The 26,158-nt window shown below is 46.9% G+C and overlaps 1 protein-coding gene across 2 annotated transcripts in view; it reads right to left on the bottom strand.

Annotated features, from left to right (window-relative positions):
• The window catches only part of Cnnm2 (cyclin and CBS domain divalent metal cation transport mediator 2), a 123,218-nt gene that overhangs the window by 20,769 nt on the left and 76,291 nt on the right, over positions 1–26,158 (bottom strand). The window contains exons 2-5 of one of the 2 annotated variants that reach the window (XR_009057551.1): positions 10,423–10,566; positions 6,106–6,243; positions 5,858–5,922; positions 4,061–4,124 (exon numbers count right to left, since the gene is read on the bottom strand). Coding sequence is in view for 1 of the 2 variants with exons in the window: in XM_057777184.1 (XP_057633167.1) it covers positions 3,955–4,124; positions 6,106–6,243; positions 10,423–10,566 (452 nt within the window). In the remaining variant the exon portion in view is untranslated. Of the gene's footprint in view, positions 1–3,954; positions 4,125–5,857; positions 5,923–6,105; positions 6,244–10,422; positions 10,567–26,158 lie in introns of those variants that run through there. The other variant, XM_057777184.1, reaches the window with a different exon arrangement.

Consider the following 26,158-nt stretch of genomic DNA (forward strand, 5'->3'; position numbering starts at 1 on the left):
GAGAGCTGTCGTGGGATTTTGAAACCAACATGGCGGAAAAGAACAGGAGCCACCCCCCAGGCTATCCTCTGACGTCTACATGCTCACCATGGCATGCACGTATGTACGGTTGTGCAAGCATATATATCCTTACGGAGGCTAGAGAACAACCTTAGGTGGCAGTGTTCTTTAAGCTATGTCCCTCCTTGTGTTTTAGATGGGTCTCTCATTGGCCTGGGGCTCACGGATTAGGCTGGGCTGACTGGTCAAAGTGCCCTAGGGACCCAGCTGGTCTCCCCACCCCCACCTGGTGCTGGGATTACATACGCACCGCCATGTGCTCAACTCTGTACTTGGGTTCTGGGGAGGAACTCAGGTCCTCACTCGCTAGGCAAGCACCCTGCCACGTTTCCACTTTAAGATGCGTGTTACTAGAAGTTATTTAAGACAAGTAGAGCCGATATAGATTTCATTGTGACTTATTGTGCTCTTATTGCCCTTATCATCTCATTTAATAAAATTCATTAACATTTTAAAAGTCTACTTTAAAAATAAAACTTCAAGTTTTGCTTTTATTCATACATAGTTTATATTTTGTTATAGGTGACAAATATTCTTTCAGTTGGGCTCACTTAAATCATTTCTTTGAATAAATTTAATTTTATTTAATATCAGATTTAAAGTAAAAGATTTAAATGACGGGCAAGGGAGACAGGTCAGCTGGTAGCAAGCTTGCCAAGGATACACAGCCCTGGGTGTGGCTTCAGCCACGCAAACCAGGTGTGGTGGCACAAACATAATCCCAGGACTGTGGATGCAAAGATCAGAAGTTCAAGCTCAGGGAAGACAACTCTGAAAGTTGAACACTTGCTGCCCAACCATGAAGACCACAGAAACTCACCCCAATGCCAGCTGGGTGCGGCGGCCCATCTCTACCTCCAGCCTCAGAAGGCAGACACAGAGCCAGCTGGCCAGCGAGACTAGGCTAGCCGTATGTGCAAGAGCCCCTGCTGCAGTGGCTAAGAAGAACAATAGGATTCCCAACATGAACTTGGGCCTCTGCAAGCACGTTCATATGTGTGCACAGGCACGCACACATGCAAAAAATGTGCATACCAAGGTCACCTTCGGTTACATAGGAAGCTTGAAGTCAGCCTAGGCTACACAGAGCCAAATAATATTAAAATGATGTGCTTCTACAGTGTTATTCTAGCTTCCAAATCGATTACTTGAGGAGTTTTCTTAGAGTTGCAGAAGGAAATCCTGCTGTACCCAGGCAGGCAGAGAAGGCAGGCAGTGCTGCCTTCCTCTGACTGCATGAAATGCAGAGAGCATGCTCCATAAGCTGGCATGAGTTGTGCTGGGGTGGCAGCATTTTAGGGTGGAATGTACTTGGCAAAAGATGACGGCTATGCCAGATTGACCGAGGGTGGCATGGTATTTTGTCCTGTTTGCAAGAACATGGCTTTTGTCAACATCTGCAACTTAAGTCCCCCATAGGCCTGTTCACCAACCACACACACCACTCATAAAACCCATGACATCAGCACAAAAACAAGCTACAGCGTCTAACATGCAGAGGTATTCAGACACAGGCAGATGTGTCTAAATGGCCTATCAAGCATGGACCATATGATTTCCTTATACATAAAAAGAAAGGATAGTTTCTTCTTCAAAAAATGTTAATTTATCTATTTGTTTGAGACAGGGTCTCATGCATCCCAGGTTGGCCCTCAGGATGAGCTTTATCCTAATCCTCATTGCCCCACCTCCCTGCTGCTGACAGGATACAGCACCATGCCTGGCTTCTGTGCTGCTGGGAATTAAATTCAGGGGCTTGGACACTCTGGTCACTGAGTCACATCCCAGCTCCTCCATAAAACTTTTAAAAGATGTATTTGTCTTATATATATGAATGCTTTGTCTCCATGTATGTGCATGCACCAAATGCACACCTGATGCCCGAAGAGATCAGAAGAAGGCATTGACTCCCCAGGGACTGGAATTACAAATGTTTGGGAGCCAACATGTGAGCGCTGGGAATGGAAGCCAGGTCCTCTGCGAAAGCAGCAAGTACTCTAAACCACTGAGCCATCCCTCCAGCCCCCAAATTCCTATAAAGCTTGTTTTAATAATTCATGGTTTGGGGCTTATGAGATGACTCTATAAAGGCACCTGCTGGGCAAGTCTGGTGGCCAGAGTCCTTGACCTCTTGTAAAAGTGGAAGGAGAAGCAAACTCCAAAAGTTATCTTTGGCCAAAGAGTGGTGGCTCACACCTTTAATCCCAGCACTAGGGAGGCAGAGGTAAGTGGATCTCTGTTGAGTTCAAAGCCAGCCTGGTCTACAAGAGCTAGTTCCAGGACAGACTCCAAAGGTACAGAGAAAGCCTTGTCTTGAAAACAAAACAAGTTGTATTTGACCTCCACATGTGCATCCCTCATCACTAACACACATCGAGACAATCTTTTTTAGGGGAGGCACTGAGACAGAGTTTTCCTGTTACAGCCTTGGCCGTCCTGGAATGCTCTCTGTAGACCAGGCTGGCCTTGAACTCAGAGATACCCCTGCCTCTGCCTTCTGAGTGCTGGAATTAGAAGCATATGCCACCACCACCTGGCAACAATAATTTTCTTTTTAAGAACTGACACAAAATTTTAAAAAATCTTTAAGAAATTCTAATTGGACCTGGAAAGATTGCTCAGTGGTTAGGGGCAGGCACTGCTCTTTCTGAGGACCCGAGTGCAGTCCCCAGCTCCCTGATCCACAGCTCACAACCACCGGTAACTCCAGCTCAGGGATTCAACACCCTCACTGCTCTCGCAGGAAACCTGGATTCAGTTCCCAGCTCCCGCATGGTAGCTCACAAGCCCTGCAATCAGTTTCAGATCTGATGCCCTCTTCTGACTTCTGTAGGCGTCAGGCACACATGTGGTCCACAACATACATGCAGGCAAAACACTGACACAAAACAAAAATCAATCTTTAAAAAGGTGTCTGAGACAGCCTATGAGGCGGTGGCTGTAGGAAGATATCCCAGGAGTCTGTCTTCCTGTCACTCCTTCTAGACACTAGCAGAATCACATGATCACACACCTGTCTGAGTTCCTGATACCTACGCTGTAGGAAGCAACTTTCTTAGGTCACTGAAATGACTGGGGTCTTGCTGAGCTCATGTACATTTTAGGGCTTGCCAAGTACTGATTATGCTCTTCTGACACCGCCACTTTATAAGGTGGAAGCGTCTATGGAAACTGTTAGTGTCCTTGTACAGAGCGATCCTAGACTTCCTGGAAAAGCAACTTGCTCCTGAAGAGGCACAAAAGTCCATAACTCTAGGGTTTACTCAGGGGAGCCCAGGGTAGTGCCTGCGACAGGCACCTGTGCTTTCACAAGTCCTCAAAGAGGGCTGGGAACAATGGCCTCCCCACCACATTTGGGGTTGTGTCACACTAGTGAGAAGGCATTGTCACTGTTAATTTCCACTAGTTAAGGGGACCATCGTTATTACAGCAGCTCCTAGCAAACAGTCTGGGCAGTAACCGGCAACATAAAGAACAAACAGGTGAGGTTCGTGGTGTTGCCAGGACGGGTACTAAGATATGGTGACAACAGAAGACAGCCTATGGGGCCTTGGTCACTGTAAAAGATCAAGTCCTAAGGAGAGGATAGGGAGAGAACCCAGGGAACCAGAACAGCACATCTCAAATGCCCGCCAGGACCTGGACAGGGACAGGCACATCACCAACACTTCTAAAGTCAGTAGCGGCATTCCTCACCTGACTCATGTATTAGACATGAGATGAGTGTACTACCTCACATTAGAATCATCACCCAGCAATGTAAGCGGATCAAATGCCCCCCTTATAAACACACATATGTAAGCGAAGTGGGCACCCCCCTCGCTACACCAGGCCTCCTCAGAGCAGAAAGGATGGGGACTCAGAGAGGGCGAGCGAGCACGAGCGACTCCTGACCTGCAGGATAAGGACGAAGTAGTCCACGGGTTTGTTGCGCTGGTAGAGGTAGCACTCGGGGCTTTTCTTGTTCTTCTCATCATACTTCAGCTCCTGGATGACATTGGGGTGCTTTAGCAGCCTTAGGAGGATCTTCTCTGACATCTGGGATGGGCTAAACGCTTCTACTTCTATAGACATAAACACAACTTGACATTACACTTCAAAGAAGGGCAGCTGAGGTGCTCAGATCGGAAGAACACTTGAAGACAATACAACACTGATGAACCAGACTTCCATTTGGTGACCCACTGGGGTCAGATTACCTGGGAGAAATTACAGCAGTGGCATACTCATGTCTGGCCCTTTTTAATCTTTCCTTTCCAACCTGCTATTGGCTTCTGTCTCGTACGAGTGCCCTATATCTCTGATTGATGGGAATGGGATTCAGTCATCAGCAGACTCCCTCCTTGAGAGCCAGGACACCCTTAAACACAAGCCACAACAACCTGACTGCTCGCCAACAGCCAAGGGAGGAACCACGGTCAGGAAGCATTGAGGGTGGGGCGGGGTGGAGTTAGTGCCAGTGCACAGACCTGGGTCCCACCTCCTGCTCTCCCACACCAATCTCCTGAGAATTCCAGGGACCGCCGGGAGAGAATCAGAATAAAAGCAAGGCCGTGCACACATCAACATGCACTCCGACTGGCCAACAGAGAAGGGAACGGTGGTAGGTACTGACAAAGACAGTTACTTCATTTAAAACAACAAAAAACTCAAAGCGGCTGACTCCAGGGTACGATCATAAATGTGGACTTCGTGGTCTCTCAGAGGCAGAGTAGGGTAACACAGAGTTTTAAGTGTGGTTCTTCCACAATGAACAACAACAGTACCAGAATAGGAAGAGAATTATAGCAAAACATTGTTTAACTTCTTTTTTGAATTAGAGGCTATAAACAAAAGCTACAAATTCTGGATTCACGTTTGTGACTTTCTCATAATTAAGACAGTACATTGCAGGGAATTTGGAAAATACAGAAAAATAAAGAAAATAAAAGTCCTCTGTAAGCTGACTGCTTAGGTAACCATTCCGAGCAATTTAGTGAGTATTTCTTTCTAGTGCTTTGCCTAGGCACATGTGCCTGCGTACGTATGTGTATGTGTACACACAGAGCCATAAGTGTGGTCGTGGCAGACACATACTCCAATAGCTAGGGGGTTTCTACTAAACAGGAAGTCATGGACACTTTCCCATGTCATAAACGTGAACAGAGAGCACGTCCATGTGTCTGACAGTGGGTGACATCCTGCCACGTGTGGCTGCTGACCTTTTAGGGCGGGCACTTGTATAAACACTGCACGTGGTTGAAACTTACTGGCCCATCTTGGAAACAGATGTCTTCTGTAAGCCTCTGGGAGCTTCCAGATTTTTCTCACATTTCCTTGGCCAACAGAGCTCACCCTTCACCTTAGAGGGCCGTTTAGGGATGTGAGAGAATTAGTCTCTTAGGTCTTTCAACCTTGACCACTTGGAAGCAGTCAGTGCTGGCTGGACGGTGGCTTTAACCATGTGAACACTTGCCTCTGGATGGGGCCCAATTAACAATCTGACTTGAAGAAGCCACCAAGACATTCAGGCCAAGCTCGTAAAATCTTTCATTTCATCAAAACTGTAAAAGATAAGGATTTAATTCTGCATGTCTGTTTTCTTCTTTGAGTCTTAGCGCCTGCGTTACCACTGGTGTCCAACTGTTCTTCCAAGGCAAGCTGAAGAGAGAATTACTCAACTGTCCAATCAAACAAGGTGGCGCCTGGTTTGCACTGTCAGCCTACTCCGCCAGCGGGCTCACGCGTGGGGCTGAGCTGGCGGGAGATCACCTGGCCTACCGTACACATGCAGTGTGGCACTAACATTCATCCTTACCTTTCAGACCAATTTTAAGTTACTGGTCCACCCCTGGCAAATGTCTCAGAGGGTTCATGCCGACACTGAACACAGGAGAGGAGAGAATTTAAAGAGAACAAAACAAAACAGAACAAAAACAAAAAAACAAAACACAAAGTGGCATTACTTGTCACCCCATTTCCCAGCCCCCACCCCCAGCCCCCCAGTCAGCTTGGTGAGGAAGGCTCCAGGGCCTGCAGATCTCACACTGTGATAAGCGCACTTGCCTGTTGCTAGGAAACGGTGCATGGCCAGGAGAAGCTGCGGTGATATTTTAACCTTCATCTCGCTGTCCGTCTGCTTAAAGGCAGAGAAGTCTTGCTTTCTTTCACGGTGGGCCACTCTCTTTTTCGTTCTGTTGTCGGCTGGGAGGGGAATGAGGAAAGGGAAAAACACAATTAGGTCTTTCTCGACAAAAGACACAAAACACACTGTTTTGATCTCTCCAGGGACCAGCGGACTGGGCAGAGAGCACAGCCCCGGGTCAGCAATGTCACAGCAGGAGACTGGACAGCCTTAGAGAGCACCCACAAGACACGACTGAGCAGACAGGACGAACCCCACAAGCAGCACACAGAATCACACAGCAGCAGACTGGCCTCAAATGCCACCAACCACTCCAGGGGAGAACTGCCATAGGCTACACCTGAGGGAAGCTGTCTGTGCTTCCCTCATAGAGGGCCTCTCAGTCTCCTCGGTCCCAGGGGAAAGACAATAAACACAGAGGAGGTTTCTCAAGGAGAACAAGTCTCCTTCCAGGAATGCCCTGCTTCATTCCTGCCCCAGACTATGAGATGGTGAAGGTCAGGCAACCACAGGGGTGATCCGGGAGGAATGAACCAGCCTCCTCTGGAAAAGGCCAGAGGGAATACTCAGGCTCAGGCTTCTGTTGCCAACTCCACCGCGCTTTTCTGCAAAATCAGCTGTGGTAACTGAACCCACACAGTTACACTGCGCAGAAACTTCACTCTTGTCAATTTCTACATGTCACAAAGTAATTATTCTTCTGTTGTGTGTTTTTTCCCTCAGTCATCAAACATCATGAAAAGGCATTCTTGCCTTGTTAGGACATAAGAAGCCAGGTGGCAGACATTAATGGGCTGTGGTTTGCCAGGCCCTAATCTAGAAGGGATCTCCTACAAAGCTGGTTTTCTTTGTTTTTGTTCTTTTTTTTAAAGAATAAAGTGCTGATAAAGAAAAACCCGATGTAACAAGACCCCAGCTGTGTATAACAGCACTTACCTGTAATTTCAGCGCTCAGAAGGCTAAGGAAGGAGAATTATATGGTCAAAGCTAGCCTAGGCTATAGTATGAAACTCCATCTCAAAAGCCACTACCACCACCTCAAAAGAAGAAGAAGGAGGAGGAGGAGGAGGAGGAGGAGGAGGAAGGGGAGGAAGGGGAAGAGGAGGAGGAAGGGGAGGAGGAGGGAGGAGGAAGGGGAAGAGGAGGAGGAAGGGGAGGAGGAGGAGTGAGGAGGAAGGGGAAGAGGAGGAGGGAGGGGAGGAGGGAGGAGGAGGGAGAGGGAGGAGGAAGGGGAAGAGGAGGAGGAAGTGGAGGAGGGAGGAGGAGGAGGGAGGGGAGGAGGAAAGGAAAGAAACAAGAAAATTAAATGAAGGACAAGGCCCCAGCTGCTGTCTCTGTCCCCAAGGCTCTGAGTTACCGCCTCTTGTCCAGGGTAAATGTCAATGGCTAGGCCTTCTGTAGGCTTCTACACTTCTACCTCAAGGTATTTTGAAAATTGGAAAGTGTAAATCAGTATGAAGCTTAAAAATGATCTCTACTGGCAGCTACCTGTTATCAGGACTGACCTGTCACCTAGATTGAGATAACACTAAAGGCACAAGCTCAGCGTTCCATACCAACGGGTCATGCAACCCTTCTCCATGGAATGAGTCCCCTCACTGGGGGTTTAGTAACATTTAGCAACATTTCCATAAAGAAATTCCATATCTAAGATTTCATAACCATTTATATTGTCTTCCCAGTGGTAAGTGCTACCCCAGGGAAAGCAGAATATACAGATACACACTGGATCTGAATGAAGAGGGGCCGGTGACACGGCCCAGCGGGTAAAGTCCCAAAGTTTAGCAAACTGAGTTGGAGCTTGGAACCCGTGTAAGGCAAGGATAGAAAAGCCACGCCACGCCTGCACTCTGTGAACTTGATACACGCACTGCTGCACTTGTGGGCTCACTTACGTTGTAAAAGGATGAAAAGAACATGGACAAACACAGTATTCTCTACTAGAAAACCTCTGTCTTCCAATGTAAAAACATAGACAAGGATGCTATATGGATGTGAAGGAGACAGGACACATTTTCCAGAGACAATTCTTAGCAATTTAAAAGTCTTCCTTTCATTAGGCGCTACAAAACCTTGGAAATTTGAAAATGTGCAATGTTCCCTTGTAAAAAGACTAGACAAAAATCACTATACAGTGATAAAAATAATATCTTGAAAACTGCTGGCAAATGGATGGATCTAGAAAACATCATACTGAGTGAGGTAACCCACACCCAGAAAGACAAATTTCACATGTACTCACTTAGAAGTGGCTTTTAGACACAAAGCAAAGAAAAAACAGCCTACAATTCACAATCCCAGAGAACCTAGACAACAATGAGGACCATAAGAGAGACAAACATGGATCTAATCTACATGGGAAGTAGAAAAAGACAAGATCTGAGTAAATTGGGAGCGTAGGGATCACGGGAGAGGGTAGAAGGGGAGAAGGAGGAAGAGAAGGGAGTGGAGAAAAATGTACAGCTCAATAAAAACAATAAAAGAAACCCACTCTCTTTTTGAGCAAGGCAAGTTTTTCCTGGATGCTGCAGGGCACCAGGATAGCACAAGTCCTATGGTATGGGCTCCGTTTCAAAGCTGAGAGGATACTCAGGGTCCAGGTACTCCATGCCTACCCAGCTCCCAGGAGCTTTGGGCCCTCTTTGGCATTCTTAACCTTTCAAAGAGCCCCATATGGGGATGGAGAGATGCTTCAGTGATTAAGAGCACTGGCTGCTCTTCCAGAAGACCCAGGTTCAATTCCCAGCACCAACATAGCAGCTTACAACCATCTGTAGCTCCAGTCCCAGAGGATCTGATGCCCTCTTCTGGCATTCTTGGATACTGCGTGCCTGTGATACATGTGTGCAGGTATATACAAAAGAAACAAATTTTTTTCGTTTTTGTTTTTGTTTTTCGAGACAGGGTTTCTCTGTAGCTTTGGAGCCTGTCCTGGAACTAGCTCTTGTAGACCAGGCTGGCCTCGAACTCCCAGAGATCCACCTGCCTCTGCCTCCCGAGTGCTGGGATTAAAGGCGTGTGCCGCCACCACCACCCGGCTAAGAAACAAATTTTTAAAAAGGAAAAGACTCATATGATAAAAGTGGGGCTGAGGGCGGAGCCTGAAGATTCCTGGTGCAGGGAGCGCATTGCACACACCAATGAGACAAGCTGCAGGTCCAATGCTCGGGGCAAATCCACACCTGGGTCTGCCCCCGCCTGACCTAAATACTTACCATTCCCACCTGCCCTTCAAAAGAAGGCTATGAAGGCAAACAAGAAATCTATATTCTCCGTGTGTATGGGGGTGGGTACCTGTGCATGCATCTGTGGAGGGCAGAGGTCAACACTTGAATGCTGCCTGTCTTATTTATTATCTTGGAAAAGGGGTATCTAACTGACCGTACAGCTCACCAACTGGCTTGAGGAGTCACCTCCCCAATAACACTATTTTCGAGTCTCTGGCTTCCAGCACTGAATCACTGGTGCACAACCACCCCAGCTTTTCTGTGGGTGCTCACGTTTGCACAGCCCTCATCCCACCACCAGCACCATCTCCACACTGAATTCTCACTGCACACATTGCTGCCTGCCCCTCCTGCGTCACACCCGGTGTTACTGTCCCAGCCAGCTATCCTTGCTCAGCTTACCTGCTCTGGACCCATAAATGCTGGAACAAGGACATATAATCAGCTGCCACCTATCAATTTAACTAAACAAATTCTCTTGTTAAATATATGAATCATAGCAGGGCGGTGGAACACACCTTTAATCCCAGCACTTGGGAGGCAGAGGCAGGCGGATCTCTGAGTTCGAGACCAGTCTGGTCTACAAGAGCTAGTTCCAGGACAGGCTCCAAAACCACAGAGAAACCCTGTCTCGAAAAACCAAAATATATATATATATATATATATATATATGAATCATAAACTTGAGAAACAAATTTAGTTGAAAGCACTTTGCCTAGCTGTGTAACATAAACCAGCATAGAAGGATGTACAACAAGTGTCTGAAAGCCGAAAGCAGTTTCTGTCCAGGAGAAGTTGCCTCCGGAAGAGAAATCCCACTCAATGTCACAGAATCTGCCTCTTCTTCCACTTTGGTAAAAGCGCTAGGCGACGCTAAGAGGCAGCACGAACTGGCACACAAACAGAGGGCCCAACACTGGGGAGTGTGTAAACAGCAGCGGGCAGCAGCAAAGGTTTGGGAATATGCGCGCGCGCGCACACACACACACACACACACACAGAGTTACTTACTGTACAGGTCTGTCTCATCCAAGATTTCAGATTTGATGATTTCTTCAATCACGTCTTCCAAGGTGACAATTCCCAGAACTTCATAAAACGGGTCCCCTTCACCCTCATTGTTCACTCGCTGCACAATGGCCAGGTGAGATTTACCTTTAAAGACAAAAGACAAAGTTGCAGAGGTCACTTTACAGTTCCTAGCAGGCTCCTTAGACACCTTAGAAATGGCCACAAACATTTCTTCTCTTTCTGTGCGGGGAGCAAGCTTGGGCCTTGTTTGCTCCACCGTTCTGCCAGGTCAAACCGGTTGTCTTTCTCATCGCTCCCCAGATTATTTTTGACACAGAGTTTCTAGCTGATTCTCCAGGTTGGCTGACCAGCGATGGACCCTGGACACTTTCTCCTGCCTCCACCTTCCCAGTGCTGGAATTAGAAAGCACACTTGCTGTACCTGGCATTCTCTTTTATTTGCATGTGTACGTATGTATGGTATGTGTATGTGCGCCTGCTTGTATGTGTATGGAGACCTGAAGCTGACATCAGGTAGCCTCTCCCATCGCTCTTCACTTTACTGTGGCAAGGTCTCCCACTAAGGCCTGACCTCACAGAATCTGGCTCAGCTAGACAGCCAGCTTACGCCAGGGTTCCTGTCTCTGCCTCTGGAAGTCACCATGCCTGCCCAACTTTTAGATAAGCTCTGAGGATCTGAACTCCAGTCTTCATGATGATGTGGCAAACACTTCCTCTGCTCGGCCATCTCCCTATCCCTTGTGCTTTTTATATGGGTGCTGTGGGTTCAAACTCAGACCCCAGTGTTTGTGCGGAGCCATCTTCTACAGCCCCTGGAAGCATTTTTAAAATTAGATAATTATAAAAGTCTGTTTCAGCATTTTTAACATGTGTCAGTCTGACAACCAAACGGACGAGGCTTCCTGAGCCATTAACGCAGGGATAAATTGTCCACGGGCTGCCCCGTACCTAGCTCTTTGCTTCCTAATGGACGAGGCTGAGACACCATCAGCTCTTCCTCTGTGACACCTTGACAGTTCTCTCAAAAGGAGCGAGAACACCATGGCTCTCCAGGGAGGTCCAAGACAAGACCCTTGACGCAGTGCCGTGTCCCCCAAGTTCTAAAATGTGCATGGCCTTCTCCACAGTGCTGATTCTGGAGCACAGTGCAAAGAGCCCACTCATCTCAGAATGCCACCACAGAAACAACAGCCATCACCACCCATCGGCACACACCCACAGTAGGAGGGAGACCCCCGTCTCCAAGAACGTCCTCACCACAGCAGTACAAAGTAGATCCTCACACCAAAAGTGGGACCTGAGACACACAGCGCAGTCTAATGTGACAACCGCTGTCTTGAGAGAAAGGCAATTATGGGTTTGCTGTGAGCTGCCTTCAACACACTTCAGTTTTGTAGTGCTGGGAAGGAACCCATGACCTCAGACATGCCAGACGAAGGCTTTACCACTGAGCATGCGTCTACCCAGGTCACGCGGACAAAATGATGGCATCAAACTGCAGCTTAGACAAGAGTCTCTCGTAGACACTGTGAAGGGTATGAACAGAGTGAACTTACTTTGTCAAGAAAAGCCATGGGAAGAATTTGATGTTAATGATTTAAAAAATTGTAAATTCAGTAGAAAATTATAATTCTAAGAAACTCACATCCATCGTCATGACTTTTGTTGTTGTTGTTGTTGTTTGTTTCAAGACAGGGTTTCTCTGTGTTACAGCTCTGGCTGTCTTGGAACTCACTTTGTAGATCAGGCTGGCCTCGAACTCACAGAAATCCGCCTCTGCCTTCCGAGTGCTGGGATTAAAGTCATGCACCACCACAAGGCTCACCATCATGACTTTGATAGCTTCTTAGTAAAGGCTTTTGTGTACAATGAGTATGTGTATACATGTGCGTACAAGATATGAGTGTGGCTGAGGAGGCCAAGTGTGTCTTCTTCATTGATACTTTCCTACTGTTTGAGACAGGGGTCTCACTGAGCCTGAAGCTCATCAAATGGCTAGACTGCTGGCCTGTCAGCCCTTAGAGCAGGGCTGGTATTACAGGCATGTACTGCCATGCCCTGCTTCCTAGGTGAGCACTGGAGATCCAGGTCCAGGGCTTCATCATCTCCCAGCAAGCATTTTAGCCAGCAGGGCATTTCCTGAGTCATTCAGTAAATGCTTCTTTGATGAGCTAGATGGTCACAGTAATGAATGCAACCTTTAAAATAGTGAGCAATCTTTTAAAAGATTTATTTTAAAAGACCTATAAAATTGGGTGAGCCAATTCTTTTTAGATTATGTTTTTATTTTATGTGTTGGATGCTTTGCCTGCATGTATGTCTGTGTATCGTGTGTATGCCTGGTGCCCATGAAGGTCAGAAAAGGATGTTGGGCCCCTGGGACTGGAGCTGTGAGTCACCAGTGTGGGAACTGAACTCAGGTGGGTCCTCTGGAAGGGCAGCCAGTGTTCTTAACTGCTGAGCCATTTCTCCAGCCCTGCTCATTTTTCTGACTATGGCAATAATGTGACAATTATGCATGGATAAAAAAATCCTGAGAACAATGGATCTTTTAAATTTTTCATTTTAAATTATGTGTATATGAGGTTAATTTATGTGGGTCCATGCATGTGAGTGCAGGTGCCTGTGGAAACCAGAAGGAGACATCAGAACCCCTAGAGTTACAGGCAGGTTGTGCAGCCAATAAGGGTGCCGGGAAGTGACGTAGAGTCCTCTAGAAGAACATGGTGTGCTCGTTACTATTCAACCATCATCTTTCCAGCCCCACAACAGACTTTAGACAGAAACATTAACAGATGAGTAAGGACTGCAGTAGGTAGAATGCCACAAACAAAAAGCAACCTGGGGCCACTGAGGTAGCTCAGCAGCTACAAATGCTTGCCATACAAGACCCCGTGGTAGAGAAAACTGGCTCCCAAAAGTTGTTTCTCTGACCTCTACACATGCACGCACATACCTGCGTTTTCTCCCTGCACACACATACAAGTACAAATAAAATTTAAACAAACCAAAACCAAAAAAGGAAACAACTTTGGATTTACAGAAGTCACAAATCCCCTACAGAGAACCCCTAGACTCTCCCGGGCTCCCCACTGTCACGCCTTGCGTTGCCATGGCACCGCTGTCAAACCAAGACACTGCCATTGACTGTCTCAACTCCAGACTCTTTGTTTGGACGCAGCCCCGCCGCTCTTATTACAACAGAGTGGCGCCCAACGTGGGGCACGAACCCACGACCCTGAGATTAAGAGTCTCATGCTCTACCGACTGATAACCATTTTGTTATATGTAATTTTACCACGTTAAAGTTAAAGCCTTTCTTTTTTGTTTAAACAAAAAAAGGGGAAATGATGGAAGAGTTACTTTCATTTAATAAAGAAACTGCCTTGGCCCATTTATAGGCCAGCCCTTAGGTGGGTGGAGTAAACAGACAGAATGCTGGAAGAAAGAAGCCGAGTCAGGAGTCCCCATGATTCGCCCACCAGACACAGACGCAGGTTAAGATCTCCCTGGTAAGCCAGCTCGTGGTGCCACACAGAATATTAGAAATGGGTTAGATCAATATGTAAGAGCTAGCCAATAAGAGGCTGGAACTAATGGGCCAGGCAGTGATTAAAAGAATACAGTTTCCGTGTAATTATTTCGGGGCATAAGCTAGCCATGTGGGCGGCTGGGTGCCGGGGACGCAGCCCCGCCGCTCTTATTACAACACATCAGCACGGGGATCAGAACACGGATCTCGCACGTGTCTGCAATGCCGTTTGGGGCAGCAGAGAAAGACAGGCCCCGACACTCACTGGCTTCCTGGTCTGGGTGAACTGACGAGCTTGAGGACCATGAGACTGTAAATGTAAACTGACTGAAGAAAGAGACCCAAAGTCTACCTCTGGCCTCCACACAGACAAACACATACACTAACAAGTACATACAACACACACAAACCCCACACTCAACAAAACGGAGTTTGGGTGTAAAGTCGAGTGTTTCCCAAATAATTTCTGTGTGAGGTGGACTTTGCTCATACACTCCAGCAGACGCACTGCCGAGTAAAGGCAGGAGAATGAGTTCAGATCCTCACACCCAGCTGGACTCGTAACACAACACAAGAACATCTAAATATGACATCATTCCTAGTTTTCTGTTTTGGGAAACAGCTATATTAAAAAAAATGCTATTTATGTTAACACACAATAATGGATTTATTACTGGCCTTTAAAATGGCTTGACAGGTAAATATGTTTTAAGTTTCATGGTTTTAAATTCACATACAATAAATATCAAAAGTTATAACCCATATAACAGAAGTTTAATTGTTTTTTCCTTTTTTTTTTTTTTTTTTGAGACAGGGTTTCTTGGTATAGCTTTGGGGCACGTCCTGGAACTAGCTCTTGTAGACCAGGCTGGCCTCCAACTCACAGAGATCCGCCTGCCTCTGCCTCCAGAGCCGGGATTAAAGGTGTACGCCACTACCACCTGGCTAATGTTTTTTTAAATTAGTTATTTGTGTGTGTGTGTGTGTGTATGTGTGTGTATGTATGTGTATATGTGTGTGTATGTAAGTGTGTGTATGCATGAATGTATGTGTGTGTATGTATATGTGTGTGTGCTACGTGCGAGTCAGAAGACAGCCTTTGTGGGTCTGGAGTCAGTGCTCCTCTGCTTTCTGCTGGGTTCTAGGAGCTGACCTCAGGAAGGCAGGCTTTCCAGAAAGTGCCTTTATCTGCTGAGTCACCTCTCTGGCCCTTTATGAATCAAAAGGATCTGTTAAACTCAACAAATTAAAAGGACCATGTGACAGTGCCTGGTGTTGCTACTCTAAAGGACGGGTGAGGGAAGAACGCAGGCTCCCAAGTTCAACAGTCTTGGATTTGAACTCCAGCACTGCCTGCTCCCCACCCCCGCATCAGGAGTTGATAACCACACACAAGCATTTCTGAGCTTTGGTCTCCTTATCTCTCAAACCAGGCTGTGGTAACGGCTCCTGCGCAGGGCTGGTAGGAAGGCTGATACCCTGCACAGTGGTGCCCACAGTCCACTGGGGTAACTCACTGTTACGGTAACTCGTCTGCCCAAATCTAAGGCACCATCAGCTTATTTCCAGCTTAATGTGAAGAAGGGAATCCAAGTCAAACACAGAGTGACTAAGAGATAGGTTTTAATTTCAGAATAGTCTTTTAAAACACAAAAAGACATTTCTCAAACAAAATATTGGTTTTCTCAAAGCATCTAAAATAAAATGATAAAGGAGGTGGATATAAACATGACATGAAAACTTCAAAACCAGTTAACGTTTGCATAGCTTTTAGAGAATGACAAGGCGAGCTCTATCTTAACACAAGGCGAGGCGACCGTCTGAACTGGGCAGGCTCACCTAAACTCAACCGGCCAGCCACACTACGAACAGTCCCCGGGGACCCGCTGGCTCAGGCTCCCAGTACTCAGAAGTGGCCCTGGCTCTGCAGGATGGCTAGCCCCGCTGCACCCACAAACCCATGCCTCTACCCTGCTCATTGCCGGAATTTGTGTTGTGTCTGCAAGTCTAGAAATTTGTGTTGCTCGACGATTAGGCAGTCTGACAGTTTTGGCCCTAGCAAGCTCACATTCAAAGAAAGGAGGATATTTTGAGCAAAGGAAACTTCGGAGAAACTTAGGAGCCACCGACACAAACCAAGCAGGAAGCCAAGTCCACTCTGGCCTAGCCAGGAGGCCAGCAGGTTTCTCACGTCCGCCTTCCCAAGGACCCAGCACAAGCAGTTAAAAATTCTTGGTGAATGCTGTCTGTCGAAAGTTAAATTCTTTTGCTATTCCCAGCTTGTGATCATTTAAAAGGAATTTTCCAAAGCAAGGTCTAATATTAGACTCAAAATGAAGTTTCCATTTCACTGAGGCGCTACGTTCAGCAAAGCAACCACTGCATAATCAGATTGTCTCGGAGCGACTCGTTTGCATGCATATGGACATACTTGAAATACCAGCCCCAGAGCACACGGATCTGGGAAGGGCCTTACTCCACGAGAAGCCATTTTTGTGAATTAGGTTTCTTGGACTGAAAATGAAGTTTTCCTCTGAGCCCCTCACAACCACTCACGCCCTCACCTCTAACTTGTAAGCTTTTGCCCTGCCCCACAGTCAGGCTCTCTTAGCTCTGGAACTCCTGGGGAGAAGTCCTGTTTCCTGAGCCCACTTCCCTGTGTGCAGCTCAAAGGGGGCATCTGGGGTTCTCTGGGGACTGTCATTCGAGGACCTGTCTCACCCACTCCTCACTGTAGGAGTCTGAGTCTTTAGGCTTCACCTGGAGATAAAAGACAAAGGCAAATAACTTTCTAAGAAAGAAAACTGGAAAAGTCAACTTTTTCTTTTCATTTGAGAGGTCTCCTTCCATAGCTTGGACTGACTTCAAACTCACGGCAATCCTCCTGCCTCGGCTGCAGGGTTGGAGGAGTTAAGTGGAAATGGAAAGCAGAAAAGCAACATAAAGGTCTGCAAACGGGGTATGTGGTGGTGTGGACCTATGATACCAGCACCTGGAAGAGGAGGCAAGAGGCGCAGGGTCAGAGGTTATCCTTCCTTAGCCACACGACAAGTTCTTTACCAGCTTCAAACACATGAGCCTGTGTCTCAAAGAGTCAATAACCTAAACATGAGAGAAAGATTAAAAATCTAACTTATAAAAAATAGAAATACAGGTGAGTAGCTCAGGGGGAAAAGTACTTGGCACCAAGCCTGACACTACTCAATGTCCCCTCCACAATAAGCAAAAAATTAAAATAATACAGAAATCAACAAAATGTGCAGTTTTCAGTCTCAGACAATGCTATGACTTTTAAATATGCACAGAGGTTTAAAAACTAAATGAATCATTTATAAAATAAAGCACAGGGCCAGGGATAAGGCTCACTTGGTAGAATGCTCGACTGGCTTCAGACTCTGGAACAGCCCAGAGCAGGATGGGGTGGTGCACACTGAAGCCCCGGCACTGAGGAGGTGCAAGCAGGATGATCACACGTTCACAATCACCTTCTGTTACATACAGAGCTGCAGGTTAGCCTGGGCTACACAAAACCCTATCTAAAAAAAAAAAATGCATGAATTGCTGGCATGAGGCTTGGGAAGGGCCTTCTTCAGCGCAGCTACAATGTGTTTCAGTACTGTGGTTACTTTCAACTGTTCTGTATTTAAATCCCTAACCTCTGGCTTCCTAGCTGGGTCCTTAAATGGGACCACAAAGTGGGGTGAAAGAGAAAAATCTAATTTCAGAGTGCAGGGCTTTCTGGCTGCAGCCATGCTGGATTCAGAATTGTGACATGATTATGAAGTCACCAGCTGGATGGTTCCCCAACTACATGTACTCAAGACAGAGCCTTGTATAGGTGGAACTTAAGAACCAAGTCTTCACGATGAGGTAGGACCAGGTAGTTCATACAAAGTAAAGATCAGATTTCTCCTCCATGCCCCAAGTATCAAAATTTCTTATTTATGTTTTTCTCTGTGGCTGGTAAGCCAGCCCAGAATGCCATGGGGTCACCACACCAACATGCTGGGGTTGAGTCTTTCTCTGTTCTGCCAGCCAGCTCCCAAATAATAACACAAGAATTATTATTATTTTTGAAAGTTTGGCCTTAGTTTAGGCTTGTCCCATTAGCTCTTATAACTTAAATAAACCTGCTTTTATTAACCTATGTTTACTATGTGGCTTTTCACCTCCCTTTCATTTTGCATGTCCTACTCCCTGTCTGGCTGGTATCTATCTCTCTTGCACCTCAATAACTCCTCCTACTTCCTCTCTCTGCCCAGAAGTCCTGCCTATACCTCCTGCCTAGCTATTGGTCATTCAGTTCTTTATTAAACCAATCACAGCACTGCATCTTCACAGTGTGCAAATACCCCACAACAGTTGGGCCAAATATTTGGTGTCAGATACCATCTGTATTTTGATCATCAGTGGATGTCAATGCCCAGCAGGATTAGGCTGACAGGAGTATGTGTCACCCGCTGCCTCATGAAAAGACAAACGCCTTTGCTCTCCTTCCTTGCTGGCAGTGACGTGAAATTCAGCAGTAGACAAACTGAAACAGTTGGGGAAGGGAGCCAAGGGGTGGGTGAAGTAGAAGCAAATTAGGAACAAGCACACACAGCTGTACTAATAAAAAAATGACATCCAGTAGTCAAAAAGCCCTAATGATCTGAGCACGAGGCAAGGGGAGTCTGTGGAGTCTTCAGACATGACTCAGGGCAGGAAGTAAATAAAGGGCAATCCTGTAAAGAGAAAGGAGTCGGAATTTCAGATTCGCCATTACTGCTGCTCCGCACGCTCTAGGGGGCACCATCAGCGTGGACGTCACCACTCCCTGGCTCACCAAGGACAGAGCAAATGAAATGCTTGGCAGGCCTCCTAACAAAGCTACAGTAGGAACTCAACAAACAGGAATCAATAAAGTTCCCAAGAGGCAGCTCTATGGGACTAATGAGGAAAGAAATGAGTGTTCTCCAAGCCCGAGCTCTGGTCCCAGATAACTAATACTCTGAGATGGGAAATAGAACTCAATGGCTGGAGTTAAGATCTCCCAAGGAAACTAGACCATGTTAGTCAAGAAGTCAACACACTTTAAATATCCTGAGAAGTGGGTTTAATCTGACTTAGAACAAATGAGCAGAGTGAGCAGCTGAGAGCTGCCTAGAACATCACATATGGGTTGCAAAACACTCACTCTAAGCACCAAGGGCTCAACAGCAGCTCACTTATTCATTCAACAGATTGAACTCAATAAATGCCCAGGCTCACTCCACAGGAAACAGAACAAAGCTTTGGCTCTCAAGGAACGTTCTAGCAGGAAGGCAGACACTAAGAGAAACATAGAGAGGCACAAGGGATTGGGCTTGATGTGTTGTGAGGAGGGAAAAGGTGTGTGTGGGGGTCACATTTAATATGGCATGAGGAAGGCCTTCCTGCCAAGCAAAACTGAGGGACATGAAGGAGCCAAGCAAGTAGACGTGCTCAGTAGTATGTGGGTAGAGGAACAGCAGAGGCCCTGGCGGGAAGAGACAAGGCCAGTGTGGAAGGGAACCAGCAGAGGAAAGAGTTAATGGGCACATTGGGCAACGCAGTCTGTGCACAGGTCAGATGGCTGCCTTCACAGTCCATTTGACTGACTTAGTACCACCAGCTAGGAGGTGATGCACTCCTTCAGTCCCAACCCTCAGGAGGCAGAGGCAGGTGAATCTCTCTGAGTTTAGGGCCAGCCTGGTCTACAGAGCAAGTTCCAAGACAGCCAGGGCTACACTGAGAAGTCCTGTCTTGAACCCCCCCCCCCAAAAAAAGGGGAAAAAACCACAAATCACTTGGAGATACGCTCTGAGCTGGTGGTCTGTGACAGTTTCCAGGAAGGTTTCACTGAGGGAGGGAAGCCCATTCCACTGACTAGGGTTTTATGCTGTATGTAGAGTATGTGTGTGTATGTGTGCACATGCGTGTGTGCGCGCATGTATGCATGTGTTTGTATGTGTGTATGTGCATATGCATGTGTGTGTGCAAGTGCATGCTGAGCACCAGCTTCATTGCTCTCTGCATCTGGAATGTAACACAGTGTGACGCGCCACCTCACACTCCACTGCCATGTCTTCCCTGCCAGGAGGCACCCTCAATCCATGAACCAGAACCAACCCTTCTTAAGCTGTGCTTTGCCGTATCTGATCCCAGCAATGAGAGAAGCTAGCACACCGCTGTAGCGCGAGTTCTAGTTGTTCTTAATCAAAACCTGGAATCAGATATTAGAGGCGAAAGCTGAGAGGTCAAAGAAGCAGAGCAATCCGCCATTAGAGACCGGTTTACCTCTACTGAATCCTCAGACCAAGAGGGCAACACTGTCCTCAGACTGCTTCAGACTGCAATGACCCTTATATTCCTCTCTCCGCCCAGCCATACTGCTCCTGTCTCCACTTCCCTAGTGCTGGGATTAAAGGCGTGGATCCCAAGTACTGGAATCACCTTTTTGTGCGGTCTGTTCCTCTTATTGACTGGATCAATTTCAAGTAGTCCATGGTGGCCTTGAACTCACAGAGCTGTGTGTCTCTGCCTCTGTCTCCTGAGTGCTGGGATTAAATATGTGAGCCACAATCACCTGGCCTCTAGTGGCTTTAGCTCTGCCCTCTGATCTTCAAACAAGCTTTATTTGTTAAACTACAAACAAAATATCACTCCACACCATGATACAGACTCCAGCTTTTACTCTGGGATGGCGTGTCACTGGACAGTTCTGAGCAGAACAGGGCTGTGATCTACGTGGCGTTTTAAGGGTCATCCCGGCTACTCTGTTGACAGTCCTGAGCAGCTAGGGAAAAAGAGCATAGGGCAGGGTGGGAACAGCGAGGCCAGAGAGGAGGTCGCTTCATACTCCAAGTGAGACAGAGATGGCGTGGATGGGACAGTGGTAATGATGGTGCAGGCTTGAGTGTACACTCTTCTTGACTGCTCACAGAGCAGCCAGAGACTTGACCGCATCAGTACCTACCTGGCTTCCTAATGTTGCGACCCTTTAATACATAGAGTTCCTCGTGCTGTGGTGGCTCCAACCATGAAATTATTTTCATTGCTATCTCATAACTGTAATTTTGCTGCTGTTATGAATCATAATGTAACTATCTGTGTTTTCCAGTGATCTTAGACGAACCCCGTGAAAGGACCCCCAAATGGGTTGTGACCCACAGGTTGAGAACGACTCATCTCGTCTGTGGTACATTCTCTACATTGAACAGGAAAGCTGAGGCCAGCAAGCTCACTGCCTTGATGCAAGCTTGCCCTACTACATGGCACCTGGACTCTGGGATGCCGTGGCTCTCAAGCGGTGTCACTCTTGACAGAAGAAAGAAATGGGCCCTTTTCTCACCCATTTCCCCCCTCAGCCAACAGATGCAGAAACCCAGAGAAAAATCCTCCATCACAAGTCACACAACTCATATGAGAAGCAACTTTTTCATGGATTTTTCTAGCAAATGCACAGATGAAAGCTTACACGTGCCTTATAGATCTACTGTCTGCTGTGGTGATTGATCTGCTATCACAGTAAGAGCTACCTGTAGCTCAACTTGTCAAAGGAGAAGTAACGTGATTGAATTTCATTTAGGAAGTTAGCACCTAGCTATTTCTGTACTCCTCAACGCTGAAGTAAAAATAAAACGGCAAACTTCATGTTTTTTTCCCTAAGTGCTTATTTTACCTTACTGTCCCCACTAGAACTAAGTACATTTTTTCCAATTGAATTTTCCCACCATAAAGTAACCAGAAAAATGTGACCCAGATCTTAAAATAGTGCTCCATAAACAATGTGTGCGTTTATATATAGAAGCACTTGCTGTATATAGAAGTCACTGGGTCTAAAGGATGAGAGCTGCCACTATTCTAGGACACAAGAGTCCCGACCTTTACCAAAAGCATTACTAGTTCCAAAAATCCCAAGGCTGATGAGTAAGTGGCCATCCAAACCTCCTCGTGGGGCCACGCCTCCACACAAGCTCCAGTGACCTACCCCAGAGAGGTCTGAGCCTGAGGACGTAGGCTTATGTGACACAGACATGACTTCTCGATAAGACCACACAGTTGTTAGAAATCTGAATTATCTGCTAATGCAGATAGGTGTGGGCTGATAGGGGAGCGGCACATTTCTCAAGGGATTGGCTTCTTCCTACCCTTTAGTTACTGGAGCAACTCTGAGGGCAGGTCAGGGCAGTGGCTACTGACTGGGTAAGCATGCCCTCTGGGACACACATTCATATGTATGCATCTATGGACACGGTTAGAAGCAGGGGCTAGGCCCCATTAGCAGTGCACATCCTCTGACTGAATTCTTAGCACCTTCTGGGAAAACAGACAGAAAAAAATCAAAGAGAAACAGAGTAGAGAAGTCTTTTCCCCCAATGGCTGAGCAGTCTTAGGTGCAGCACACCGCACACCGTGGGCAACTTCGAGTGCCCTGGCATCCTAGCCAGTACCTGCCCTCAGACACACACACACAGACAGACAGACACACACACACACACTGCGGCCTCTCAAATGGTCTCAAAGTTCCATCCACTCTTCCTAAGCACCATTTCCTAACTTTGGAGCAGAGCATGGGCCCCTCCTCCCCGTTCTTCAGCCTAGAATCTTACAGCCCAAAAATTACTAGGGAAATGGAAAATGCCATCCCATCTCAAGTATCTTTTCTGTATATGTGTGGTGCTGGAGACTGACCCAGCTTCACTCATGCCGAGAACATTCTGCCATGAAACTCCACCCCCAGGCCTGAGATGTAAGACAACGTTTGGAAGAGTAGGTTGTAGATTTCTAAAAATGCTTTCCAGATGCGCAGTTGCGTTTCGCTTCTCCATGAAGGGTTCTATAACATAAGACCATTAGCATTGTGTGCTGAGAAAAACTAATACCAGGCTAGCACAGTCTACAGTCCTATCAGCAGAGATCCGGGAGGAGCTGCTCCCACAAGGATGTCAGTGTTTCCACAGCACAGTCTTGAAGTGCACCAGAATTTCACATACTGCATGGTACACACACCTGCATGCAAATACTTAGTGAGTAAGTAACTCTACAAACTACAAAGTTACTGAAATCTCTTGGACATTTTGGGGGGGGGTCATTTTGAGAAAGAATCACAACTAGCTCTCCCAACCGCCAAACTTACTATGTTGCCAAGGATGACCCAGAACTCCTGATCCTCCCTGTCTGTACCTCCCAAGCCCTGGGATTACAGGTGTGTGCCACCATGCTACTTGCCATGTGTCTCAAGGTTCTTGTGTCTTACTCGAATAACTGCAATGAGCGTATCCAGATGGGCAAAGCTGCAAGAAAACTTCACTGAGAGTTGAAGTGATGGTACAGATCAGAAACAAGCATGCCGTCAAAGACAGCAGCTCACGTGAGTGCTCACTCAAGGGGCCTGACTATCGTCTGGGGCATATATATATATATATGTATATGTATATGTATATGTATATATACCTTATATTTTGACTGACAGACTCGGTTTACTTTTTTTTTTTTATTTTTTTATTTTTTTATTTTTTTTTTATTTTTTTGGTTTTTCGAGACAGGGTTTCTCTGTGGTTTTTTGGAGCCTGTCCTGGAACTAGCTCTGTAGACCAGGCTGGTCTCGAACTCACAGAGATCCGCCTGCCTCTGCCTCCCGAGTGCTGGGATTAAAGGCGTGCGCCACCACCGCCCGGCCAGACTCGGTTTACAAGGTTAACTATAGGCAGATGTCTAGTCCCTTAAGAAAACATGAAGTTTTTAGAGACAAGGTCTCAGGTAGTATAGGTTAGCCCTGAATTTGCTATATAACTGTTTTAGTCAGGGTTTCTATTACTGTGAAGAGATACCAAGACCACGGTGACTCTTATGAAGGAAAACATTTAATTGAGGTGTCAGCTAACAGTTTGAGAGATTCAGTCCATCATCATCATGGCAGGGTCCATGACAGCTGGGAGTATGGTGGCCTGCCGGCAGACATGGTACTGGAGAATTCTACATCTTGATCCAAAGGCAACAGAAAATGAACTGTCCACTGGGCACGGCCTAAGCATATATGAGACCTCAACACCCACCTCCACAGTGACACACTTCCTCTAACAAGACCACACCTACTCCAACAAGGCTACACCTCCTAAGAGAGCCACTCTCTTTAGAGGCCATTTTCTTTCAAACCACCACGATAACTGTGGATGACCTTAAACCCTTGGTCTTCCCACCTCCATCTAGTAAATGCTACGATTTCTTGCTACCACACTCAGCAAGAAAAGTATGAATGCTTCTAAAAGAAAAGCTAGAAAATGAGAGCCCATATTATGAAAAAAAAATTCTATTTTTGAAGACAGATCTCATTTACCCAGACCGACCTTGACTTCTCCTTGCAGCCAAGGATAACCTTGACCTCTTGATTCCCACTCAGGGATTACAGGAATGTGCCAGCACACCCGGTTTTACTCATGCTGGGGATCAAATCCCGGGACTCACATATGCTAGACATGCATTCTGTCAACTGTGCTACATCCCCAGACTCTGCAACACTAAATTAAATGTTAATTTTCAGATAGCTACATACAACAGTAACAAGGAGCAGCTCCCATATATTTTTGTCCAACCCTTTCTAGCTGTAACAACCCGCGACACTGGAAGGTCGTAATAAGCAGGAGGCCAGCAGCGTCCCCTGCGGAACATGCTGGTCACAGGGGTCCCTCCCGGTGCATTTTGGTTTTTGCCTATTCTGAAACAGTCTCACAGTGTGACCCAGGTTGGTCAACCCTTCTCCTCTGGTCCACCCAGCTATGACTACAGGTGTATACCACCACGTCTGCCCCCAAGAGAACTGTACTATTTTCTCTGATGAAATAAGCACTTAGCCTCTCCTGGCAGGGACTTTTAACGAACTTTTAAGAAAAAAAAGTTTATCAATAGGACATCTGTCAATCAAAAGAATTTGTGCTATATGAACCCTAATTTTGACCTGGGGTTTCATTATGTTGCCCACGCTGGTCCCCTCAGGCTCCTGAGTATCTGGAATTCCAGAGGTACCTGTCTACACATACCTTGTGCAACCCTGCTTCCCTACTGAAGCACACACAAATGGTGTAGAACCATGCTTAGACAGATGCTGTCTGTCCTGAGCCCTGGCCTCCCCCACAGTGTATGCAGAGGCACTTTGTGGCAGTATTGATTTTCCAGGCAGCTTCTCCATGGCTTCTCCCAGTGAGACAAATCTAAGGCCCCCCAACAAATCTTTCAAACACTAATCTAGGTGATGCAGTGAAGGGATTCGCAGGTGTAAATCACAGACCCAACTGTACTGATTTTAAGAGAGTACCTAGGCTGGACCTGCTTCAATCAGAGGAAGGTCTTAAAAGCCAAAAGGCAGCCTTCTAAAAGAGACATTCTGCCCACGGAACACAGCTGCGGATGGCGACTGTGGGCTGCTGCCTGCAGATGACCTTCTCTTCCTGACAGCTAATTCTGCTCATTTTGGACTTTTAGATGGCCCCGTGAGACATAAACCAGTTCCTAAGTGCACGCACATCTCTTCTTAGCTTTCTTTTATTTTTTGTGTCTTTCATATCACGCACCTCCATCCCATTCATTTGCCTATTCCTTTGTATCCACCCTCGGCCCTTGTAACCTCCCCCCTCAAAACAGAGAGAGAGAGAAAGAGAGAGAGAGAGAGAGAGAGAGAGAGAGAGCGCAATCTCATCCCGAAAGCTGTTCTGTACCACAGTGAGTCACAGTAAACCCTTTAATCCATATATTTTTACTTGCAAGTGCTCATTGCAAAGAGTCAGTGGTCTGGTTTGAGGCCTCTAATTGCTGCTACGCTATTGATGCTGGGATTCCTTGATTATACTGCCATTGCCCTGTGCTGTAGAAATCCTGCAGTTTTGGGTCTACAGGACCAGCCCCTTCATGGGCTCCAGCAAATCACAGATGGGGTGGATGTTGGGGTGTGACCTGGGTTGGTCAGCCTGCCAGCTGTCCCTTGTCCTCATAGCCAGGATGAGATCTACTGCATTGCCCTGGTGAGTTCACCCCTTGTGGCGATGAGCAAGGGAAGGGGCTAGTGCTCCTGCTTTCACGTCCTCAGGGTTGGCTCTCCCACACTACAGCACAGCTCCAGCCAGCTCTACTGTGCTGCCCAGGGTGGCAGCTGATGGGGGCAGGGGCAGTTCTCCCACCTGTCTCAGG

This window comes from Chionomys nivalis, chromosome 8, assembly GCF_950005125.1.
Source record: "Chionomys nivalis chromosome 8, mChiNiv1.1, whole genome shotgun sequence".
Classification (NCBI taxonomy): domain Eukaryota; kingdom Metazoa; phylum Chordata; class Mammalia; order Rodentia; family Cricetidae; genus Chionomys; species Chionomys nivalis.